The 15,786-nt window shown below is 42.8% G+C and overlaps 2 protein-coding genes across 7 annotated transcripts; one reads left to right on the forward strand and one right to left on the reverse strand.

Moving 5' to 3' along the window:
• On the reverse strand, positions 18 to 11,271 carry GLT8D1 (glycosyltransferase 8 domain containing 1). Of its 6 annotated transcripts, none has more exons than XR_002337561.1 (10): positions 8,306 to 11,267; positions 6,173 to 6,223; positions 5,990 to 6,088; positions 3,385 to 3,598; positions 2,057 to 2,092; positions 1,659 to 1,743; positions 1,382 to 1,494; positions 889 to 1,055; positions 681 to 793; positions 18 to 519 (listed from the first exon to the last, which is right to left on the reverse strand). XR_002337561.1 is itself a non-coding variant. In XM_001925457.5 (10 exons), exons 2-10 carry the CDS (start codon positions 6,186 to 6,188, stop codon positions 329 to 331), a joined length of 1,116 nt encoding a protein of 371 aa, XP_001925492.3. In that variant the 5' UTR covers positions 6,189 to 6,223; positions 10,743 to 11,259; the 3' UTR covers positions 18 to 328. The 6 variants fall into 6 exon arrangements, 3 of the variants coding, with proteins under 3 accessions (XP_001925492.3, XP_005669698.2, XP_020924608.1); XM_001925457.5 differs by having other exon boundaries at positions 1,975 to 2,092; positions 10,743 to 11,259; XM_005669641.3 differs by having other exon boundaries at positions 1,975 to 2,092; positions 8,306 to 11,259.
• Positions 11,338 to 13,022, forward strand: SPCS1 (signal peptidase complex subunit 1). Its single transcript, NM_001114288.2, is given in 4 exon segments — positions 11,338 to 11,456; positions 11,820 to 11,879; positions 11,966 to 12,052; positions 12,536 to 13,022. Coding segments are annotated over 4 exon segments (309 nt in total). The 5' UTR covers positions 11,338 to 11,420; the 3' UTR covers positions 12,662 to 13,022.

A 15,786-nucleotide genomic window follows, 5' to 3' on the forward strand; every position in this document is an offset into this window, starting at 1 on the left:
AGTAAAAAACAAGATACTTATTGAGAAATGTAGTTTTTATTTTATGTTAAGCCACAGGTTACAAAATCAAAACCAGGCAGCAGTGTTGAACTAGCCACCACGGGCTGTGTCTAAGTCCATTCACCTCTGTCATTCAGCACTGTCAGTAAGCAGATTCTTGGTAAGGCAGACGAGGCAGATGAGGCAGTTTGTCCTTTTTTTTACCCAGCTGAAATGTCCCTTTTTCCATGAGTTCCTACAGATAGGCATTGGAGCCTAGCAAATCACGTCACAACATGTACTGCCTGCCAGGATTTCCTGAGAAATGCTTAGTCGCACAAATTATATCTTACTTTATATTTGAGATCTCCACATGTCTTCGGATTAGGCTGAATTTGCCTGTCGGGTCTGGAATATACCATTTTTCCCAGATATCAGTATATGAAGCAGTTCTTCCCCATGGTTTAAAGTGCCCATTCCAATGGAGTAACTTGGCAGCCTTTACAAACTGGGGTGAGTATCGTTTTCCAGCACTGGAACCTTACATTGAGAGAAAAAGGGCCAAGTGACTGTGCTAGTCAGACTCAAGACAGTACCACATCAAAACTGCAAGAAACCTAATGGAAACAACAAATCCCATCCCTGAGGGTAGTCCTTTAGATGCTTTATTAGCTTTGGCCTTTGGTCAATTATCTACTTACCAAGGTGGCGAACATTCCACATAGGGTCAATGGTGGAGTGCTGTTGATAAAATACGATCAGGAGTGGTGGTGTTGTGATGCTGCCAGCCAGTGTTCTGCTATACAGTCCCTCTCTTGGTGGGATGGATAACAAATAGAAGCTGTTAGGCAAGACCCAGCAGGGTTGAAGTACAGGAGGCTTTCACAGCTAAGCCAGTTATATACTTACTCTACATTGAGTTTCATCCATTTTTCCAGCTGGTTAGTTATATTCTGTCTTTTCCATTCTGTCAAGTTTGCAACAAAAACTCCAGGATTAAATGAGCAGGTGCTGGCTTTCATGGAAAGCTTACGAATTCTTTCCTTTTTATAGTCGAGATATCCAATGTAATTGTACTAAAAACACAAATGGGATATATAGTATGTCTACTGCTTCAAGTAATACTCTGATAACCATTCTGCTTACTTATGACTTAGCTTTGATTATTAGCAAAGGGCTGTATGTAAAGCAAACAGAAGTGACATTTGGGATTACAAGTTAGTATGAACCCACAATAAACCTTAAGCCAGATGTTCAAGGAGAATTAGGTTGTCAAATCTATGAACCAACTTATAGGAAAGCAGCCTTGAGAAAAGAGTTCCTTAATTTTTCTGCCTCTCCCCCATTAACCTTTATTATAGGGTATGGAGTATCTATTCCCAGGGTCTAATAAGTAATTTACCTGGTTCCCTGCTCCACGGATGACAACTTTAGTAGAGGCTGAATCGCAGTCTTCTGAAAATGCAGCTGCGTGTCCTGGCTTCAGTGGTGTATTGTACAGGGCAAGAATATCACCTGAAGTAGATAAGGTTGAAGATTTACACTGGTAGTTGTCCCAGGATTCCCTATTCCTCCCACCTCTTCTCAGGATGACCTTTTTATAGGATGCCAAAAATTACACAACCACCACTATAGTCTACATGGGACAGAGTGGCACTAATGGTGACATTCTTTGGTACCTTGCACAATTACATCATCATCCATATATATGGCTTTCTTTGCACTGGGAACCAGAATTGGCAAGTAGAACCTTGCAAAAGTTAACTGGAAAAGGAAAAGGAAAGAGGCATTGGCACAGGATTTGTCAGAGGCTTAGCTTTGGTTTACCAGAATCTCCCAGAATGCTTTCTCAGTATCCATGCAAAGGACGGCCAAAGGTCTCAACTTGCAGGCTTGTAGGTCCCCAGGGAACTACATGCACCGAACCCACAGTTAACAGGTACATCAATCATTACCTAACACTACCAAGTACAAACAAGGATGCATGGAACTCACTGGTTTTATGGATTCCCCCTGGTCAGGATCCTCCTTTACTTTCCCTTCCAAAAGTTTACTGTCAAAATTCACAATTTTGTACCTGATGCTTTTCAGGGTACTGCTGCTGAGCCAGGACCTGATGAAAATAAAACACCAAATACTCAGTTTTAAGTAATCATGTCCCAAACCACAGTCTTATCTCTGCCTGCCAGTGATGCAGCCCTAAAAAAGAAAAAAAAAAAAGAAAGAAAGAAAAATAATTCATAGTAACCTTCACAAACAACATGAACCACGCAGAAAAGCACAAGGATAGAAGTGTTTTAGAACTCTGGCCACCATTAACAAAGAGACAAAAAATTTCTTGGAATAAACTATATCTTTTTTTCTTTTTGCTTTTTAGAGCCACACCTGTGGCACATGGTAGTTCCCAGGCTAGGGGTCAAATCAGAGCTGCAGCTGCTGGCCTACAATACAGCCACAGCAACACCCAGACTAAATCTTAATTCAAAGCATCTTCAAAACACAGTTAAGGAGTTCCCGTTGTGGTTCAGAGGAAATGAATCGGACTAGTATATCCATGAGGACGAAGGTTCGATCCCTGGCCTTGCTCAGTGGGTTAAGGCTCTGGCATTGCCATGATCTGTGGTGTAGGTCGCAGAAGCTGCTTGGTTCTGGCATTGCTATAGCTGTGATGTAGGCCATTGGCTACAGCTCCAATTTGACCCCTAGCCTGGGAACCTCCACCTGCCTCCCTCAGGTGCAGCCCTAAATAGGCAAAAAAAACCCCAAAAAACAACCCCCACAGTTTAGACTGTCAGAATGGGTTTCCATTATCACAATTACAATATTAAGGACCATTTACTGAGTGAAATCATTAAGTGGTAGGTGTTTTTGTTATCTTTTCTCATTTACTTAACCCAACAGTCCTCTAAGTTGGATGTTTATTCCCCATAGTTACAAAAGAGTAAATGGGCTCCAAAAGGTCAGGTGATGTTTCCCAATCACTCTGGGTCAGGATTTGGATCAGTGTCTGTACTCACTTCACCATACTACCTCACCATTGCTCCGGTGTCCCTTCCCACTCTACACCAGAACCACTCAAGAGTATGTCCTTGAGATAAGGGACTTGTAAGAGAATGTACATCAACACACTGCTTCTTTCACTGAGAAGATCTTATTACCAAAAACATATCCTCTCGAATTAACAGTGTGCACAGTAACACAATTTACATCTTGGCACAAGTTCCTCTGCTACCATGAGGGACATGTTTATGGTACAATCACATGGAAAATCATATTGCAGTTTATATGTGGTATAATCTTGTATAGAAAAATTGCAAACATGTTGGAAAAAATATTACTGGACTGACAGCTGGCCTGCTCTAGAGCATCCTCTAGAAGCAGAATCATCAGGCAAGCAGAGCTCACCGGAGATGGTCTGCTGTACCGTTGAGCGTCACAATGTAGAAAATCACATTGGAGCGAGTGTTGTGCTGAATGCTGTTTATGGCTGCAATGGCCCCCCCGAGCCTATCTTCAGATGCAGCAATGACCACAGGAATCTCCTCTTGTCTCCCGTCTACCGCATGTTGGGGAGCATTTGGGATAAAGTCTATGGGCTGAAGCCCCACAATTCCTGAATCTGCAAAGAACACACACACAAGGAAGGTAGTGTATACAAAACAATCTCAAGAGCTTTTGATACAGAGCCCAAGACATGAAAAAAGGTAAGGTGAGGATTGTGATAGTTACACCTCACTCTCCCTCATTACAATGTGAAGCATACAGGAGTTCCTGTTATGGCTCAGTGGGTGAACGACCCAACTAGTATTCATGAGGATGTAGGTTCAATCGCTGGCCTCGCTCAGTAGGTCAAGGATCTGGCACTGCTGCAAACTGCAGCATAGGTTGCAGATGCGGCTCAGATCCGGTGTTGCTATGGCTATGGTATAGGCTGGCAGCTGCAGCTCCAATTCAACTCCTAGGCCTGGCAACTTCCATATGCTGCAGGTGCAGCCCTAAAAAAAAAAAAAAAAAAAAAGACAATGTGAAGCATACAGCCCAGAAATTATGTATTTTCCTATATGTAACCTGGCTTTTTGGAAAAGCATTAAAACAAATAAGAAAAGCTGATAGAATTCTGATATACTACTGGTAGGGAAAAAAAACCCAATCTTTTTAGATTGTATTTTGGCAATTTGTATCAAGAACCTTAAACAGGTACATGGCCTTAGTTGCAGAAATTTCCCTTGCATCTTTTAAGGACAAAACCTGAGAGGTTAGAAGTCACAATTTTATTTACAATTGTGAAAACCTAGAAATAGACTAAAAAACATTTTTTTCAAACCATGAATCATGTCCCATAAGTAGTCATGAAATCAGTTTAGTAGGTCACAATCAGAATTTGAGTAAAAAAATAGTTCCTGAATTGTAACTGACTTAGAAAATAAAGTATAAGAGCACTCCTCACACAGCAACTGCAAGTTTTGTTTTGTAAATCTTTCTTTTTGACTTTTATAATACATTCATTCATTTACTCACTCCTCATGCATTGAACACTGAGTGCATACTAAGTGCCGGTCAGTATCTAGGCACTGGGGTTACAGCCATGAATAAAATGGTCAAATCTTTACCACTGCGAAAGGCAGATAGACATAAACAAATATACGTACATACTGTATGTAACACATTCATTATTGTGGGGTTGCCATCAAAAAAGTCTAAAAGTAATTGAACCAAAAGACTTTCCTGTGGTAACTAGTAAACTAAGTGGCATTAAATTTACGTATTAAGAGTTTCTATTACCATAGTGACATGCTTAGGATATGTAAAAAACATGTCATATGTGCCATTTAAATATAGTATAATCTCAACTGTATGGAAAAAATATACATAGAGGAAAAAAATCTAGAAGGTAAGATACTAAGGCAAAATTTTATTAGTTATCTTTCAACAATGAAATCATTTATTTAACATTTACCAGCCACAACTGCTCTCATGGAGTTTGAATGCCATTTTCTTTTTTTGTTTGTTTTGTCTTCTGTCTTTTTAGAGCTGTACCCGCGGCATATGGAGGTTCCCAGGCTAGGGGTCAAATCGGAGCTACAGCTGCCAGCCTAAGCCACAGCCACACCAATGCAGGATCTGAGCCACATCTGCAACCTACATCACAGCTCAGGGCAACACCAGATCCTTAATCCACTGAGCAAGGCTGGGGATCAAACCCGAAACCTCACAGTTCCTAGTTGGATTCATTTCTGCTGCGCCACAACAGGAACTCCCGAGTGCCATTTCTTTTTTATAAATGTTCCCACCAAGAGTACGCATTACTTTCATACATATATATGTATGTCTATAAATGCACACATACACACACACATATGTGCACTGTCATAAAATATGCTGTCAGAGCACCTAGTAAAAGGGAAAGCTATTAGTCTTTTCTTGCTCTAGTCAAGTATGGTGGGTGATAATCCAGAAATGTTTTTTGACAAACACTCTGAAGCCTCAAACATTTCTCAATATGAAGGCAGAGCAGTATGAACATCCGACTGGCAGTGGAAGTATGCAACAGTATGCAAAAGTGATTTTTTAAATCAGTTGACAAGACTTTATGGTTTCATTTTACCACTAGAGTCCTATTAATATGGTTAAAGTAAACTAACAGGTGAAGGAAAGTAACCAGATGGACCAGATGGACGCTCTACTGAACACAGCAGGCATCAAACACTAGAGACACTCACCTTTTCCAGCTTCTGAAGCCCAGCCCTACTGAAATATCTGCAGACAGCAGCCCACAGAGGTTCCTTCCTCTAAGGGTTCATGAAAAGATCAACTTCCCAGCAGGGACAAGGTTGCAGGGCTGCAAGAGCACCATCAATGCCACCTGCCTTTCCCAACATCTTTGGAAGCTTCTGTAAGGCCAAGAAGAAAGCCTTCTTTCCCTTAAATCTAGTGATATAACTTAGGATGTGGGACACAGGGAGCTCCAGGTCCTCAACAGATGCCAAGGCATCAGTCAGAGTTCCCATACCTGAAACCTCGTTCCTCAGCAAACTGTTCAGGCTGAGGAAGTTATGGTGCAAAACCAGTAAGAAGAGTGCAACTGCCACGACCAGGATGATGATGTTTACTGAAACACAGAGAAGAAAGCATACATTACATCTCTTCACTTTTTGACCCAGTGTAACATAACATAACTGTAGAAAGAACATACCTTTACGGAATGACATCTTTCTCTTCTGTCTTGTATAAATATTAGTTAACCCTACAAACAAAACCAAGCCCCTAAAGTCAGTAGGTACATTCAAATGGCCATCAAAATGCCTATACATTTTTATTCAGGTAGAAACAAGAGGAGCATTTGGTATATTCTACCAGAAACTCGTTTTGAATCAACAGTTCCTACGAACCCAATCTGGGATCTGAATTTTTTACGGCAATCATAATAAAATACTTTCAAGAAACTAACCCAAATTTCTAAGTCAACTACATCCAATAAAAAAAATTTAATGCAAATTTTAATCAATTAATTAATTTGCTTTTTTTTTAGGGTTGTACCCACAGCATATGGAAGTTCCCAGGCTAGGGGTCAAATTGGAGCTATAGCTGCCAGCCTACACCAGAGCCACAGCAACGCCAGATCCGAGCCGCACCTGCAACCTACACCACAGCTCAGGGCAACACCAATCCCCGACCCAATGAGTGAGGCCTGGGATTGGACTCCCATCCTCATGGATACTAGTCAGATTTGTTTCCACTGTGCCACAATGGGAACTCCCTACACTGCAAATAATTTATTAAAAAAAAAATACTTACAATAACTTGGAGAAAAAACCTTGTCTATCATAAACCACTAGATAAAAAGCAAAAGAAATTGCCACCAAGAGGAATGCCTGTGGTCTAACCACTATGGAAACATTTTTAAATGAATTTCTACTTAAAATTCCTAATTAAATCAGACAGGACTCAGTTGTCTGTGATCAAGTAAACCTAGGTCAAAACATCCCTGTTCCAAATTGTATTCCATTCACCTTAAATTGGAATTAAAAAAAAGAAAAAAAAAAAGAACAATTCCAAAATTCATTCTTCACAGCAGAAAAACATAATAACAAAATTTCACAAAATCCAATCTTGTGATCAAAAGTTTAGAGCTCTAGTCTCAGAAATACCCATCTCTTAAGAAAGTGGGGTCCAGGAGTTCCCATCATGGCTCAGTGGAAATGGATCAGGCTAGTATCCATGAGGACACAGGTTCGACCCCTGGCCTCGATCACTGGGTTAAGGATGCAGTGTTGCCATGAGCTGTGGTATGTCACAGACACAGCTCGGAGGTGGCATTGATGTGGCTGTGGCATAGGCCAGTGGCTACAGTTCTGATTTGACCCCTAGCCTGAGAACACTCCATATGCCATGGGAGTGGACCTAAAAAGACCAAAAGAAAAGAAAGAAAGAAAGTAAGTGTTGTCCAATACTGTCACTCTGCCAGAGGTTTGTGCTCTCCAGCTCACCTGAAGCCTCTACTTTTTCAAAACAATTTCAAAAATAATTCAAGGCCTTAGGTGGAGTTAAATTAAACAATTAGATTTCTACAACAATCTCTGGGTAATGTTTCATTAAAAACAGATTTTAGGAGTTCCTGTCATGGCTCAGCAGAAATGAATCTGACTGGTAACCATGAGGATGCAGGTTTGATCCCCAGCCTCGCTCAGTGGGTTAAGGATCTGGCATTGCTGTGAGCTGTGGTGTAGGTGGCAGATGCGGCTCAGATCCCGCCCTGCTGTGGCGTAGGCTGTGGTATAGGCTGGAGGCTACAGCTCCAATTCCACCCCTAGCCTGGGAATTTCCATATGCTGTGGGTGTGGCCCTTAAAAGACAAAAAACAAAACAAAACAGATTTTATTCAACCAGGATATTGTGATACTACATTTGAAACTTTGACTACTTCATCTTCCCCCTTGGGAGTACCTAACATAAGGCCATTAATTTTACAAAGCACTTTCAAATACAGCCTATTTCTAAAATCGAAGTTGGTTTGAATTAATTTCATCTTAAGTAAAAGTAAAGTGTGTACCTATTAGGCACTTGATTTCTCAAGGCCTTTGAAATGAGAAATATATTCAAGGGCTGTTTAAAAAATTGGGGCTTACAGGCCAGATTACAAATTTGGGAGAACATAATTCAGATTCTCAAAGAACAATCTAAAATACACACACACACACACATTCTCTGTTTCTTTCTAGAATGGTATATGTAAAGTACATTATACCAACAAACTTCCTCTCTAAAGATACACATTGTCATATACTTTGGGCTATGTGCCTCTATCTCATTGAGGGCTGAGACTTACCTATAGAAGCCAACAGACTGGGGCTCTTCAGCCAGTTCTAAAATCTGCCCGCTTGGAACCAACTTCCACCGAGACTGGAGAAAACTATCTCACTTGAACAAATCTCATTTAGTTAATGGTTTAAGGGACAGCGGTTTAGCTGAACAATGTCCAGTAACAATTACCTGCAGGTACTATGTGGACAGAGCACCTATATTTGTGCTATTCCAGTTAGCAAGATACAAGAAAAACACAATCCTAGCAGGTATTTGATGTACTTAAATTTGCATGGCAGAAACCACTTGCTCCTAAAACTCTTCCACAGTTATCTCCATGCAAAATGCCAATAATTATGAAGTGTCTGATCCATACTTCCTTTCCTGGTGCAATTCCTGGTCATGGAATTCACTGATCTGGTTAGAAAGAATTCTTGAAAATGCATGTACACCCTGGGATGTGCAATAGTGGCTATATTTTTGCAAGAGTACACAACTGTGTACAATTTGATCAGTAATATTCAATTGTTCATTATGAAAATTAGTATTTTGTTTAGAAATGATAGGACCTTTACATTCCCAAATCACTCACAACACACACACACTACACACATACACATGTACCTATATGACATGCATTCCCAGCAAGATGGGTGAAAAAACCTTAGGGGGAAAGAATGTTTTTTTTTAACTCCATAGTGACTTGCATTAGTACCTATATTTTCAATAACCTTTTCTGCTTTCCTTCCTATTGCTATATGCTCCCATGGAAGGCCATTCCACTCATGTTCTGCAACCTATCCTGTAGCTGCTTCCTTGGTGCGGCATCAGCAAACCCTTCCTTTCTCTGCTGGATCACACACCCAGCAGCATCTTATCAGGCTCTGGTATCTTCCAGTTAATTTAAAAAATAAAAATAATTTTTTAAAAAAGACACCATTTCCATATCCCAGTGGAACCCACAGACCCATTTCTTTGTTCCCTCTCACTCCAAAAGCTTTAAAGGATATAAAATCTCTAGCCCCACTTTCTTTCCTCTTGTCCTCTCTTCAGCCTCTTCCAACCAGGCTCGGTCCCAACTTCTCCATTTAAACTGACCTTGACAAGGTCATTTTTCTGTCCTCTTACTCATCCCTTCAGAGGCCATCAAGAAAGCTCACCACTCCATCTCCTCAATTATGAAATTATCTCATTTGTTTGATTTGTTTCTTTATTTCTGCCTTCCCTAACCAGAATGTGAACTCTATGAGAACAGGGACCCTGGTGAAAAGTATTTACTGGTGTATCTTACTGTGTCTGGCAATGGTAGTTGGTATGTGATTATTTGTTGGATGATGTTAATGTTGGATGTTGTTAATCTAGGAACAAGGCTGGTTCTCAGCTCTGAAACAGAATACAATCTTTGATAATAATCATGAAAACAAATTAAAACACAGGAAAGACATGAATTCCAATGGAGAACTCTCTCAAACCAAATCTGACAGGTAGTCTCCTTTCCTATTATATCTTTACAGCTAAAATACCGTAAAGTCTCTACAGCAACTGCCACCCTGACAAGTGCACTTAAAAAGGCTAACACAAAGGGTCATGTCTACTTCTACATACAAGAGAAAGTTTGTTTAGTCTCTGCTTCCACTTTCTGCTGCCTCTTCATCTGGCTAGCTCCTACTTGGCTTTCACGAGTCATGAAAGCCTCCTGCAAACCCCACATTCAGCTGAATCTATCTAAGCTGAATGGGGTCTCACATCTCCCAGCTTCGCTACCCCATAGTAAATCTGGCTTCTGTATGTGACTGTCTCCCTTGACAGACCCTGGGCTTGAGGAAGGTAAGGGCCTGGTGTTGGTCACAGCCATATTCTTGGCCCACTGCCTAGCACAAAAAAAAGGTGCCAAGGTTTTTTGACTGCATGAATGAGACCGACCTGGAGTGAGTAGAATCCCACCATCTGTGACCCTGATGCACAATACACCACAGAGGCCAGCGAGCCAGTTGGGACTCACGGGCCCGGGTTTCCCAGAACGCTATCTTTCCGGTACGTGGGTATTCCATCTTGCTCAGAGAAACCGGGGAGGGCCTAAGCTTTTGAGATAAACACCAGCCTTAAAAGAGAAGCAGTGAGAACCCTTGGATGGCCTCTATCGGGAGCGCCAGGCTAAGTCTGCGAGGTGAAGCCGCCGAGCAGCCTGGCGGACCAACTTGGAGACTCCCTGAGTGGGAGCTCTCTCCATACTGGTGCAAAGAGCGGACGAAGACAAGTCCCCTCTCCCAGGGGCTTCCCTTTCTCTGGATGATGGGTTCTGGGGTAGTTCCCTCTAAATTCTGGGAGTCAACAACGCTCCCTTACACTTAGAGGTGTTCTGAGGGCTGACACTTCGGGGGTTACCCCCTCCAGGTCCCGAGACCCTGGGCTAACGTTCCAGCAAGCCATTCCCCTTGGTCGCTCCCCGCGGTAGCCCTTACCTGTAGCCCGAGGAGGAGGAGGAGGAGGAGGAGGAGCCACCGCCCGCCACCCAGCCCGCCCCGCCAGCTCAGCGTCCGCGTCATAGGTCCCGGGGCCTGGCCCGCCGCCGGGCCGCCCTCGTCCCGTGCACTCCAGATCGAGCCCAATCGCCGACTAGATCCGCAGCCTCGACGCAGTCCCTGAGTTCCCAGCGCGCCCGCCTCTCGGACCGCAAAAGCGTTTCGACGAACAGGCGCCACCGGGCAGCCCCACCGCCGGGGTCCTTGCCGAGAAAAGCCCGTCGCCAAGGAGACGGGGCGCGCGCCGGCGCCGTTGGGTCGCGCGGGCACTGTCGATGATAGTTCGGGGGACCCGAGCCGCGGCTCCCGGCCCGGAACAGCACTGACGGCGAACCCCTCACGGGCGCGCGATGCCTCGACTCGTCCGCTACCGTCAGCATTTCAGCCCTCGCAGACAGAGGGCCGGCCTACAGCCAGCTCCGAAAGTGCGGGTCGCTTAGAGAGACCGGGGGCGGGGCCTTGGGCTGTCCGAGTCTGCAAGAGACATCCGCTTCCGGCGCCGTAGCCGTCGTAACCTCCGGTTCAGCAGGCCTGCTGAGCTGTACGAAACTAACCCAGGTCCCTACTGTCCCTGAGTCCCGGCCGCCCTCCCTCCGTCGCCCGCTTCCTGAACCAGTCATGCTGGAGCATCTGAGCTCGCTGCCCACGCAGATGGTGAGGGTGCTGCCCGCCTCGGCCCCAAGATCCCTGAACGCCATTCGGGAGCCTGGCAGCTCCGCTACCCTTGTCCGAGACCGACCCATCCGGTGCAGTGTAGTTTGTATCCTGGAGGCTACTCTCTTCCCCGAATTGTACCTCCTGGGTCCCCTTCGTTCTTTCCCTGCGAGGATGCCCTTGCTCGGGCCCCATGAGGATGCTTCGTTACCCTCGGGAAACCCAGAACGTCTTTACTTGCTCAGGTTCTTTGGGGAGGCCCTGATGTTGGGATTGCTCTGTGCCAAAGCTGTGAGGCCAGAGCAAGAATTGTACCTCCTAGGTTGCGGAACCATTTCCTGCTTTACTCTCCTTCACCTTTAGGATTACAAGGGCCAGAAGCTAGCTGAACAGATGTTTCAGGGAATTATTCTTTTTTCTGCAGTAAGTATTGGTTTTGCATAATCTTCTCTCCCCGTCTCCCCCCCACCCTAGCTTGACTGTATTTAATATACTTTGTTTGTCTCTAGATAGTTGGATTTATCTACGGGTACGTGGCTGAACAGTTCGGGTGGACTGTCTATATAGTTATGGCGGGATTTGCCTTTTCGTGCTTGGTAAGGAAATTTGTGGATATTTGGATGTTAGTGGCAACTCAGGTTTTTTCTGAATTGGGTTGTTTTGGCCGGACCTAGTAGTGAGGACCAACACCAACTTTTCCCTCATCCTTCCCTTGCTATCATTGGAAAATTAAGTGCCAAGTAGTATCACATGAGGTTAAGCTCCATAAGGAATACAGCTCATTCATTTCTTTTGGCAGGTGCGCCAAGCAGTAATCTTATAAAGTCAAAGCTAGATCTTAAGACTTTATGGTCTTCACAGTGCTCCCTCCTCTTTTATCTCTTAAAACCGTGTGTAAACAGTGAAGCTTGTTCTCACTTGGAGTATCTTGTCTGGATGGTGGCACAGTTTTCAGAGGAATGTCAGTTTTATTGTTTTTACCTCAAGCAGAAGAGTCGTTTGGGAACCTGGCATTATACATCATGTTCTTTTAAATTTTTAATGGCCATAATTGATGCATTTTCTCTGTTCTGGCCCAGCTGACACTTCCTCCGTGGCCCATTTATCGCCGGCACCCCCTCAAGTGGTTACCTGTTCAAGACTCAGGCACAGAAGACAAGAAGCCAGGGGAAAGAAAAATTAAGAGGCATGCTAAAAATAACTGATTCTGGATTTCATGATTCAGCTTTACTACTGCACTTGCTTTTGTTTTGTGTGAGATGAGCTACCTTGTTTTCTTAACCAAAACATGAGCTAAAAATAACACCTGTGCTCAGTTATGTATAGGTTTTGTTCTCTATATTTCACTTCTCAGTAGGTTTTGATTTATAAATATTTGAGACCTCTTCACAGTCTTCTCTGAATGGAGAACAGAAAACAGAAGTATGCAGAGTTTCTTTCAGGTCTACAAAATAATGAAGAATAAAAGCCTCATAAATGATAGTTCAATTTAACTATCAAAGTTTTGTAATTCATTATGAGTAGTCAGGCTGTTTTAATGTTTTCAATTAAAACTCAAGAGTACAAGTCATTGTCTAAAGAGTCTTTTGTTCATTGTTCTGCAAGCATGACTACTGCTAAAAGCCAAAGTTAGAAGTTTGTGGTTGTGAAAGTGTTAAGAACCATTTCTATTTTCTGAACCTACAAGTACCTACTATACATCTTTCTTCACAACAGGAAGCATCTGTGAAAAAAACTTAGTAATTAAATTTGTGGTAAAGAAGGAATTCCCTTGTGGCACAGTGGATTAAGTATTGTCTAGCATTGTCCCTGCAGCAGCATGGGTTGCTGCTGTGGTATGAGTTCAGTCCCTGGCCTGGGAATGCCATGAGTGCGGCCAAAATAAAAATAAAAAAAGGCAAAGTGAGAGCCTTTAAAGCTGTAAATTCCTTTAAAATTTTCTGGAGGGCTAAAGAGAAAAATGTTCTAAAGGTCTTGAGTGGAAGGGTTATTACAGGTAATACTCTGTTTCTCAATATTAGAATATATGATTTCCAAACTAGGAGTTTGGAAAAAAAAAAAAAAGAGCAAATACCTTTTAGTACAGCAAAAGTCAGGAAAGGATTTTAAAGAAAGGGAAGAAGAAAAACAAAATGGAAGAAAAATAAAGAGGTAGAAATAAGACCAAGCATATCAACAAGTGTAATAAATGTGATTAAAAAGTTAAGAGCTCCTGGAGTTCCCATCATGGCTCAGTGGTTAACGAATCCGACTAAAAACCATGAGGTTGCAGGTTCGATCCCTGGCCCTGCTCAGTGGGTTAAGGAGCCGGTGTTGCCATGAGATGTGGTGTAGGTCACAGATGCAGCTCAGATCCCCAGTTGCTGTGGCTCTGGCGTAGGGCAGTGGCTACAGCTCCTATTAGACCCCTAGCCTGGGAACCTCTGTATGCCACGGGTGCGGCTCTAGAAAAGGCAAAAAGACAAAAAAAAAAAAAAAAAAAAAGTTAAGAACTCCCAATAGGGTTAAGAATCAAGTTACCACATGTTCTCAAAATAATACCCAAAGTGAGTTCCTGTTGTGGCTCAGCAGGTTACAAACCCAACTAGAATCCATGAAGATGCAGGTTGGATCCCTGGCCTCGCTCAGTGTGTTAAGTAAGGATCTGGCGTTGGCGTGAGCTGTGGTGTGGGTCACAAATGCAGCTCAGATCTGGCATTACTGAGGCTTTGGTGTAGGCCTGCAGCTGCAGTTCGAATTAAACTCCTAGCCTGGGAACTTCCATATGGTATGGATGTGGCCCTAAAAAGCAAAACAAAAAAAAAAAACACCCAAAGGTTGAAAACAGGAGCAAGGCTATATTAGGCAGATGGAAGCAGAAAGGAAGACTAATAGTGAAAAAGTCGGATACTTAATGTCAGCATTAAATGGGGCAAAAAGGAACATTTGATAGCTATAAAATGTCTCTTACGAATCATACATTGAATAAGATGTGATGAAGTATATGAAGCAAAGATATATACAGGAATTTGGCAAAGCTGCAGTCTTATAAGAGACCAACACTACTTTTCAGATTCTGATAGATAAAGTGGACGGACAACTGACATAAAGTCTGGTGTACTTGTTCCGTGTGTACCAGGAACATATTCCCTCAGATATACATGACTTGTTCTCTCCTTTCATTCAGGTCTCTATGCATATGTCACTATAAAGAAGCATTTCCTACTATGCTATCAAAATAAAGTATGTGTATGCCCCATCATTCTACGTCCACATTCATGGCATTTACCATATCAGTATATATTTGTTACTTGTCCCCCTTAGGACAAGTTCCATGGGAACAGAAACCTTGTTTTGCTCACTGCTATTTGCCCAGTACTTAGAAGAGTACATGACACATTTCAGGCACTCAGTTGTACTGCCCAATATGGTGCTACAAGTCTCATGTGTCTAAGTTTAATTAAAACTCGAATTAAACATTGATTTTCCCAAACTAGCCACATTTCAAGGGCTCAACAGCTTATATATGACCACTGGCTACTGTATTACTGCAGGTGTAGAACATTTACACCCAAAATTTTATTGATCAAATCTTATATAAGGTTTGAATGACATTTAGTAGACAAATGATTCCGTCTGTATATAAGAGAATTCACCTTTACACATGGGACTATTCCAGTAATGGATCATGTACTGAGTTACAGGGAAAAACGATGATAAGAAATAGGAGTTGTGCACGTCATATTCAGTAACAACACTGCAGTGCATCTGGAGCAAGGAGATAGAATTTCCTGGGCTTTCTAAATATATGGAAATTAAGAATACTTATTTTCGGCTGCACTCACAGCATATGGAAGTTCCTGAGCCAGGGACTGAATCTGAGTCACAGATTTGACCTACCCTGCAACTGTGTCCACATCTGTAACCCACTGCACTGGGCTGGGGATTGAACTCACACCACCACAAAGACAACACTGGATCCTTAACCTGCTACATGACAGCAAGAATGCCAAGAAACCCTTCTAAAAGAAAATAAAAAACAGAATTATTGACTATAAAGAAACTAATGTCTATCAAAGTCTCAAATGTGGCTGAAGGCACGTTCAGAAGAAAAGCCATAAGTTTTTTTTTGTTTGTTTGTTTTTTTGTCTTAGGGAGATTCCCCATGGCATAGGGAGATTCCCAGGCCAGGGGTCAAATAGGAGCTGTAGCAGCTGGCCTATGCCACAGCCACAGCAATGCCAAACCCGAGCCTTGTCTGCAACCTACATCTCATAGCAACACTGGATCCTTAACCCACTGAGTGAGGCCAGGGATCAAACTTGTGTCGTCACGGATGCTAGTCAGATTT

Source organism: Sus scrofa, chromosome 13, assembly GCF_000003025.6.
Source record: "Sus scrofa isolate TJ Tabasco breed Duroc chromosome 13, Sscrofa11.1, whole genome shotgun sequence".
NCBI classification, from domain to species: domain Eukaryota; kingdom Metazoa; phylum Chordata; class Mammalia; order Artiodactyla; family Suidae; genus Sus; species Sus scrofa.